The sequence below is a fragment of the Numenius arquata genome, chromosome 8 (assembly GCF_964106895.1).
Source record: "Numenius arquata chromosome 8, bNumArq3.hap1.1, whole genome shotgun sequence".
Classification (NCBI taxonomy): Eukaryota; Metazoa; Chordata; class Aves; order Charadriiformes; family Scolopacidae; genus Numenius; species Numenius arquata.
Window position 1 is genome coordinate 61,271,163 of NC_133583.1, and position 9,358 is coordinate 61,280,520.

Genomic DNA, 9,358 nt, shown 5'->3' on the forward strand with positions numbered 1-9,358 from the left:
GTCATGTCAACGAGACAGAAGTCAGCTACGTGCCTGATTAATTAAATCAGTTGTATTCTGAGTTAGCTGCTCCCCCATACAAAGGGAAGGGGTAGAAGTGGGGTGGGGGACCACCAAAAAGGAACCTGGAAATCGCTCCTTGTGAAACAGAGAGGATGAGGAGTGAGAACAAAGGTGGAAAAGGGACAGACGTTCCGCCCAGCCAGCGTGGGTGCAGGGTGACGGCCCTCCGTGAGCTAGGCAGGTTTGGGGACGCGCAGGACTGTGTCACTTGGGCTCTTCTGCTGCAGGATCTCCGCTGCCCACGTGAAGGCTGAAGCCATGTGAACCTGGAGATCCCTGCGTGGACTGTGAGGGTCTCGGTGGCTGTGGAAGGAGCACATGCCACGGAACTGGAGCGAGGCACCTGCCTCGAAACTGGGACGTAGAGAAGTGTTTGAGTCACCATTTCTCTCCCGTTCTGATTTGGGAGTGTTTCTCTGAGCCACGGCTGGGAGGCTGGAGGTTCCTCCTGTTTCATTGCCAGCACTGTTCAATACAGAGGGTTTTTTTAACCAGGTAAAGATTTGAGGCTTTTCAGTGAAGAAGCACTTTTTTTTTTTTTTTTTATTCGGACTAGGCATCTTCCTCCGAGACAGACAATGCACCTGCTGTGGTGGATATGGGGTTATTTCTGGGACAAATAGCAGAATTTATGAAATTCTGCTTTTTTGGGATCCTCTTGTGCTGAGTGTGACACAACATGAAGTACAGAATGGTGCCACACATGGTCCCCTCCTCGCCTTGCATCTCTGCAGAGGAGGGTGACAGGGATGCAGCCGTCTGCTGCGGACACGGCTCATTGTCATTAGGGAGTTAACGAACAGCTAACGAGTCTGTCTGGAGCGTTTTCCTTCCCTTCTGATCTTGGATGAACTGAAGATCTCTGTGACCTGTGTAGTGGGATGTTGACAGCACCAGGCTGTTCCTGGAGCCAGTTTGTGATTATTAAACACTTTCATGTACTCAGGTGAGCTGCGTTTCAGGAAGAGTTTGGGGACTGAGGATCTGGGCACAAGGAGCAAGAGATTTCTCTGTCATCTCTCGCTTTGAGACTACCCCTCGTGTCCTGCAATGAAGAGCTGTCAGACGTGTTTTCTGCCTGGTCCCTTCTTCAAATGTAGGCAGCAAAAAGTAATTCAGAGCAGATCAGGTTTGTTTGCAGTCGCTGTGTGTCTTGCTGGGGTTCTGTGTTCGGTGACACGAGTAGTTCCAACTGCATCTCCATTAATGATACATTATGCAAACAAATCTTGGAAATCCATTGAGATGTATTTTTGCTATGGCAACGAGCAGTTAATTCTAACGCCCTGGCTGCTGTAACTTCCAAGGCCAAATGATTGGCCAACGGGTAAGACATATTTTGACCTTTTGCTGCATTAAATTTAATCTTGTTTAAAATCCGGTCTCACAACTGGTGACTCTTCCACCGGGATCGTAAAGGTTCAGTAGTGCTGAGGATTAGACCTTCATGACGAGACGTGGTGGGGTTGTTGGCTGGTGTAAACTTAATGGGAAATGTTGTTTAAGTAGGTCTGGTTTGTCCGTAGAGACCTGTAGCTGTTGAGAAATGCGATTATAATGCTCTTTCACATTCAGGCTGTTCAAATAGTAGCGCTGGGTGATGGGTGCCTATAATCTGAGAACTCTCAGTAGCAACGGTGTGAGGTTTCGTGGAGGTAATAATATTTGATCATACAACGGAGCCCGAAGTTTGCTCGTTCCCTTACTGCTAAGTTGCATGCCGTTATTTATAAGCAACACCATCTGAATCCTGTAAATATGAAAAGTGCAAAATTGTCTCAACTGAATTTATTTTGTAAAGATTTGCCTCAAATGCTTGTGTAGTTGGTGTGCCTAAATGGAGAGTGTGTGTTGAAGAGTGAGCAAGGATGCAACTTCGGCTTGTCAAGAGCGGGATCCAGAAAGCAAACCTCCGCCGGGAGAGCCCAGCTGCAGACGTGGAAGGCGATGGGAATGGGGGGCGGAGAAGGGTGATAGCGGTCACCCTTTTTCCCTGAAAATGTCAAAAGGCCAAGTCAATGTAAATGCAGTATTTCACTTGTATTTACAAAATACTGCAGCTTCAAATCAGTAGAAAATATCTTAGAAATTTGGTAATTTGGTTAGCTATATTTTGTTAAAGCCACATCTGTTCCTAGGACAAGATGTGGGATTTCAATGATTATGCTTTCCTCACACAGTGGACAAATCTGGCCAATAGCTCTATTTGGGTTATAAATCGTATTCCAAACTAGCATAAAAAAAAAAAAAAATCATTCCAGTATCTTCAGAGGGTGCTGTGATGAATAATCCACGCTACTTCAATTTATTCAATGTTTTCAGTTCACAAAACATCCAGAACTGAAGCATATATCATGATGTGAGGGAAAAGAATCTTTTCTGTTTATAAAACACGCTGTATTTGACTAATTTCCCTTCAGCCTCCCCGGGTCGCCAAATGCCATGGGGATATCCTTGCCGCTTTTAATCACGGTTGCTTCCAACCGTGGTCAAAAGGCAAACCTCTGATCTGCTGGAAGAGGTTTGCTTTTGCTTGACTCTGTAAGTTGTACTAATTGCTTCCTTTCAGCTTCCTGAATTTCTGGCCTAACGGGTTACGTTGCCCACAGGCAGGTAGCCACATCCAGACCCTCATGGGGTCGCAGAGCCTGCAGCACCGCAGCCGGGAGCAGCAGCAGTACGAGGGCAGCATGAACAAGGTCACCATCCAGCAGTACCAGCCCCCCCTGCCCATTCAGATCCCCTCCTCCCAGAGCGCCCGGGCACCCCCCACGGGGCGATGCTTAATCCAGACCAAGGGGCAGAGGAGCACGGATGCCTACCAGGAGCAGGTGAGAACGGGTGTCCATCCAATAACAATTTGACAAGAACTTTTTGGGGGTTTTCTGCTTTTTTTACAGCAGGGAAAGGGATCGCGTGGGGCAATAAGAGAGGGCATCATGGCTGAGCTGGAGGCTCAGATCCCTCCCTTTCCCCAGCACCGGCAACTGGGACCAGTTTTTTTCTTGGATGGACCAAGTAACACAATCTGGCACTGAAATTCCTGAACAGAGCTGACATCCCTGGGTCATCCTGAATTAATTAGCAACCTCTGCCGGTTCCCCAGTAACCTACTTCAGTGCTGACAGCGCAGCCTTTGGCAAGATGCTGCTCTTCTCAGCTTTGTATCAGCTGCTCTAGTTTAGCCCTACAAAAGCGCTCCAGCCTAACAAAATGGGTGCGGATGAGTTTCCTCATTAAGTGGCCCTACTGCTCTTATATTTGGCTTTAATGATTGCAATAACCGTTGGGGGCACCTGACTTGCAGAATGAGGTCTGGAATCATTAGCAAACCTTTTGTGTAAAGCGGTGAAGGACCCACGCGAGCAGCTGCCTGCGTTAAATCCCCGAGTGCAGCGCGGAGATTGAGCAGCAATTGCTTGTGTGGGTCGCAGGACGTGGCTCCATGAGTAGTCATTAAGCTACGCTGAGGTTGTTTTTATTTTATATTCAATTACCCAGTGCCGCTTAGAGTCAGAGAGAGAGACTCAGCACTTTTTCCTGGAGTGAGGCGCTTGTAACAGTGCTCGGGGCAGGCTCTCGGGGCTGGGGCCTGATGCTGAGGGTGGTGGGAACATCTCTGAGCTTATCCCTGGTACTTATGCCTTGGGTCTGTCCCAAGGGGATGTGAGACACCTTCTGGAAAAAAAAAAAAGTGCACAAGATGAAGTCTCGCTGACAGATCAATGGTCAAGTGAAGGTGAAAAAATTGGCTGGTGTGTCCTGCTCTCTCACAGGTCCAAGGGTTTTTTTCCTGCTTGAAAATAAAATTTTAAAATATATATTTATCACAATATTCTACTGACTTTTACTGTATTGTGCAATACAAGTTTTGATAGGGTCATCCCCTCTCGTTAATGGTGAAATGGGATATAAGAGACGAAGATGCCATTGTTGAGACAGGCTTTGGTGTTGGCATTGACTTATCTTGCCATATCTTTTCAACCTAGTTTTGTGTGAGAATAGAGAAGAATCCTGGCCTTGGTTTTAGTATCAGTGGTGGAATAAGTGGACAAGGAAATCCGTTCAAACCTTCTGATAAGGTAAGTTATACATTTCTCTCTAAATTGTCCTTATTTTAGAGTGCCATTTAGTGGAGACGTAGATAACATGAGCAAAATTTTTATGCACTTCTGTTGGGATAATTGAAAAAAAAATCCCATACTTGTTTTTTTTTTTGTTAGGAGAGTGGTGTTTGGGGTTTTTTGGTTAATGAAGACGAGAGAATCAAAACAAATCACATGGGGGTCTGCCTTATATTCCACGTATAAGATAATTTTTCAGACTGTTTTCTGGAGAATCGTCTCTCAAACCTGTGAATTCAGCTGTTCTGTGCGGTAAAAGTGACCGGAGCTTGTTGACAAATGTGCTGTGGGTACCTCTCTGCTAAACAGACTCTTAACGTTTATAGTCTCGGATAATACTGGCTTCAGTTCTAAGAAGCAGTCATAACTGCCATAAATGTTGAGAATGTTTGGCAAATGATGAAATTAAAACTATCATTTAATCTCTTCTCAAAATTTGAGATCCGTGTGCAAATTAAAAAAATAATTTCCCCACCACTCTGTGTTACAACAGAATTGTTGGAAATGTAAAATATGCTTGGAAATATCAGTCTAACGCAACCTTAATTCCTCTCAATTTTTTCATTGATAATCCCTGTTTTGAACTTCAAGAACAGTCCCATTTAATGCATAACCCTCAGACATTTTAATTGCTGTCCCGTAGAACGTACTCATTTTTGGTGTCCTTTGAGACATCGCGCTTCTGTGTGATTGTGCTTTGTAACGTCACGGTCGTCTTTTCCACAGTTCAATGTATGATGCTAGAATTAAGCCGTATTTCCACTGCTGCCGGGAATTATTTGAGGAATATTCCTTGCCTGGAATTATTTAAGGAATATTCCTTGCCTGGAATTATTGAATAAGAGTCTGTGTCCCGGTGTGAGTGCGTCTGCACCAGTAACACGTGCGGTGCAGTAACAGCTTAGACAGACTGAGCTCTACCGGTAACAGAAATGCAAAGTTGTGTCCTAAGGGAGTGACAGGGTGGCTGTACTGGAAGAATTAAGAACGCAAAGGTTTTTGTACGTGGTGTTACTCTGAAACATCGCTTCCCACGCTGTTACATCAGGTTTATCATGTTTTCAATATCCGGGAAGCGATAAGAGAGTGCTCCTGTCTCTCATCGTTCGCGCCAGGCCTTCGTGCTGGTTCTGTCCCGAGGGCGGAACAGGAGCAGCCCCTCGCCCTGCTCCCGAGGGGCCGGGGTTTTTATAAGGATAACAGACATGCTTGCTCCAGGAGGCTGTGACAGCCCCCGGGGACTCGCATGGTTTGTGTGGTGGTGGCACCAAGCAGGGCATTTCCCTGGTGTCCCTGGCACAGTGGGGATGGCGAAGGAATATAATAATGTATAATAATAACAACGTATAATAATAATGGAATAGGATGCGCGGTTCCAGAGCCTGCTTGGAGGTGAGGCTGAGGGTCCGGGAGTGCAGGGCTGTGTGAGCTGTGTGGGAAATACTCCAAATATTCATCATCTAGGAACTCAGTCTCTGATTCGGGGTTTTATTAACATCTTTCACTGAAATTCTGAAAGCAAATCTAAAAATAGCCTTTATTACTTGGTGTTTTTTCCCCTTTCGAAGTCACTCACTCCTCAGGCACTGGATTAAGTGAGACTCCATACACCAAGGGCTGGGTATCTCAAGGTATCTCAAGGGCTGAATATCAAGGCTGCTTTTTAGAAATTGTTTTAAATTTATTTTTTTTTTTTCCCCAGAGGAAGTAAACAAAAATAACTGTATAGATTATGGTAATTTATTATTCTAATAAATTAATGCTTGCTGCATTTTAATTCTCCTCCTGATGACCCTGTTAGTCTCACCCTATTCAAATTGGATGTTAATTTTGTGGCGTGGAATCTGAGTTTCAAGTGACCTACAATTACACTTGTATCAGGCGGTGACCAGCTGCGGGTCACGGGGACCTGCCACAAACCCCTACTACTGCTTGAAGAGGAAAAAAAACAGAAAAAGAATTCAGTGTTTAGAGCAGTGCCAGAGTACATGAAGTTAGGGAGACGCCTGTTTCGGGCAGTAGTTCTCGGTGATAGCATCCTAACCTCTGTTACTTCTGACCTATAGGGTATCTTTGTTACTAGGGTTCAGCCTGACGGGCCAGCCTCCAGCCTGCTCCAGCCCGGCGACAAGATCCTCCAGGTAGGGATGGGTTTAACTCCGCTCCCTCTCTGAAGATGGTGTTGTTTTCAGTGCAGGTTACCTGCTAATTTTGCTATTGCGGTGCTTTAATATTGATTTATAAGGGGGTGTTGGCCAGGCCATCCCTGCTCCCTCCCCAGGGACACCGACCGAGGCAGCCGGATGCCAGCAGCAGCCTCCTGGGGTTAATGGGTTAATGTCACAGCAAGCAGCCAGGTGACACCATTTAAACACTAAAATAAAAATATTCCCTATGTCACATCCCGTGTTTTTCGCACTGACGGTGCAAGGAGGAGCAGGGAGAGAGGAGCTTTACAAGCAGAGCCATAAGTACACGGCAAAGCGACACGGGGACCATTTTCACCTTGGCAGCTGATGTGACGGTGGCGCGAGGAGCTACACAGTCACGTTTCTCAGCAGAATTGTAACTGGCAATATTTTTCCTTTTCTTTCACTGCCTCAGCATTTTTGAGTGCACTCACATGAAGAACAGCCAGTACTGGATCCACGGAGGTCACTGATCTCATGAGGGAGTTAACAGGGAAAAAAAAACGTGGTTGTGATGAAGGGTATTTTACTTCTCAAACCCAAGCAATGGGCTTAGTGTGCCTTTGGGATCACAGCAGGTAACCCCAGCGTTACCGGTACTGGAGCACCTCCGTCCCCGGGCACCTTTTGTGCCCCCACGCAGAGAATTTACTTCACCCAGGATGATGCACGGGAAGATGTTGTCAGACCAGGGCTCCAGGGGGGAAATTTTTTAGGCATTTATGTGGAAGAATTTGCTGGGTGGGATGTTCTCAGTCGTGCTGCTGTCAGGCGCTTGTGTGTCTCCCCAAGCTTAGTGAAAGAGGGAGGGAAGATTTAAAATTTAACAGGCTTTTAATTGGATGGATTTAATGGATGGATTTACCCAGCTCCCTGAGAAATTGTCGTTCCTAAACACGGTTTTGCCCAATGCCTGTTTCTTTGATAGGAGACTGTGTCTGTGTCTTCTGCAGCGGCCACACTCTGGTCCTTCCATGTCCAGAAGCCCATGGCCCTGCTGGGACCTAGGAGAGCAAAACTGTTGTGGCTTTCCTTTCTGTGTCATAAGCTCCTGAGTTATTTATTTGATAAGTAAGAGTGGTTTTTCTGTTATGAAACCAGCAGCAGTGTTGCTGGTGACTGAGGAGGAGGCAGAGCCGTGCGGCTCTCGGCGAGGAGGGAGCAGCTCTGTCGGTCACCACGTGCTAAAGGCTGCCCTTCACTCCTAGCAAATCCTGCTTTGGTGGCTCCGTGATTCAGCTGAAAAGCATCCTTTCTTTCTAATAATCAGAACTAAATAATAATTCAATGTGTAAACTTATACGTGGATTTCATAGCATGTTTTGTGGGGAATGTGAGACCACAGCAGGAATGAAAGTAGTAGGTTCCGAGTATCATTTATTTATATGTTAAATAACAAATCCCTGTGGCTGTGGCCTGCTTAGGTATTTTTGGATGTGCTTCTCCTACAGCCCTCTTCACTGAGAAACCTTTCCTGCAGAAAAGAGGTTTCTCTGCTGGGTAGGGCCTGGGGAAGGTGCTGGGGGGAGCTTTGCCCCACTGTTTTCCCCAGATGAGCAATGTGGGTCCCAGTGACCTCCGTGGTGAATCCACTGAACCTCCTCCAGCTTCTTTCATGCCCCGGCAACGTGGGCTGGCAGCCCAGAAACCCCCCGCACCCTGGGCTGCATCCCCAGCAGCGTGGCCAGCAGGGAAAGAGGGGGGGATTCTGCCCCTCTGCTCCGCTCTGGGGAGACACCCCCCAGTGCTGCCTCCAGCTCTGGGGCCACCAACAGCAGAAGGACATGGAGCTGTTGGAGCGGGGCCAGAGGAGGCCATGGAGATGCTGGGAGGGCTGGAGCCCCTCTGCTGGGAGGACAGGCTGTGAGAGTTGGGGGGGTTCAGCCTGGAGAAGAGAAGGCTCCGGGGAGACCTTGGAGCCCCTTCCAGTCCCTAATGGGGGGGGCTCCAGGAAAGCTGGGGAGGGACTCTGGATGAGGGAGGGGAGCCCTAGGAGGAGGGGGAAGGGTTTGACCCTAAAAGAGGGGAGATGGAGATGAGATGTGGGGAGGAACTTCTTTGCTGTGAGGGTGGTGAGAGCCTGGCCCAGGTTGCCCAGAGAAGCTGTGGCTGCCCCATCCACTCGGCAGCGTTCGCTTTCTTCGGGCTCCTCAGCCTTCAAAACTCTTACATCCCAGATTTACTGCTTCCTCAGGGAATATGCAGAACATCACAGAGCCACAGAATAATTTAGGGTGGAAAGGACCCTGGAGGTCAGGCAGTGTCTGTCCAACAGAGAAGAGAGAAATGTGTTCTCTCACTCAAACTCCTGTGCGGGAGTCATTATATGACTATATATGACCTCATTTTAGCCTCGTTTTCCGTTTTCATTTATCCCTTTGCTCCCCCGAAACGATGACATTAAATAGCATCTCATTTGTTTTCTCCTCTTGTTTCTGTTACAGGCGAACGGACACAGTTTTGTACATATGGAACACGAGAAGGCTGTGTTACTACTGAAGAGTTTCCAGAACACAGTAGACCTAGTTATTCAACGTGAGCTTACTGTCTAAATATTTTTTTATAAATAGTAAATATGCCTAGCCAGACCTAATGTTCAAACAGATTTATACATAGGAAACAAATTTTTTTTGCCAATTGCTGGACCAATGGCAAACGGTAGTGCCAAATGTATAATACTATATGTTAGTACCAATCATCTTGGAAAAAAAAAAATATATTAACTATATAAATATATTGTTCATGTGGCTACGTATTAGTTTTAATTGTCAGCCTCTGGCTGTGCATTGGTGCGTTTTTTTAATCGAGTTACTTCTTAAAGTCAATTTCATATGATTTCAAAACACAGAAGCACATACAAATTCTTTAGGAATTCTGCTGTCCATCAGAAACACTGCCTCAAAGTTGTATATGCCTTTATAAAGATGAAATATATTAACCTGTACTTCCCATGAAATATTTCTATCATGTCACATACGAAAA

At 46.4% G+C, this 9,358-nt stretch overlaps 1 protein-coding gene across 1 annotated transcript in view; it reads left to right on the plus strand.

Moving 5' to 3' along the window:
- Positions 1–8,928, plus strand: part of LRRC7 (leucine rich repeat containing 7) — a 160,069-nt gene extending 151,141 nt beyond the window's left edge. Inside the window, 4 exon segments of the mRNA XM_074151373.1 lie at positions 2,673–2,894; positions 4,053–4,145; positions 6,254–6,328; positions 8,821–8,928. Of these exon segments, the coding sequence (XP_074007474.1) occupies positions 2,673–2,894; positions 4,053–4,145; positions 6,254–6,328; positions 8,821–8,928 (498 nt within the window).
- Positions 8,929–9,358: the final 430 nt, after the last annotated feature.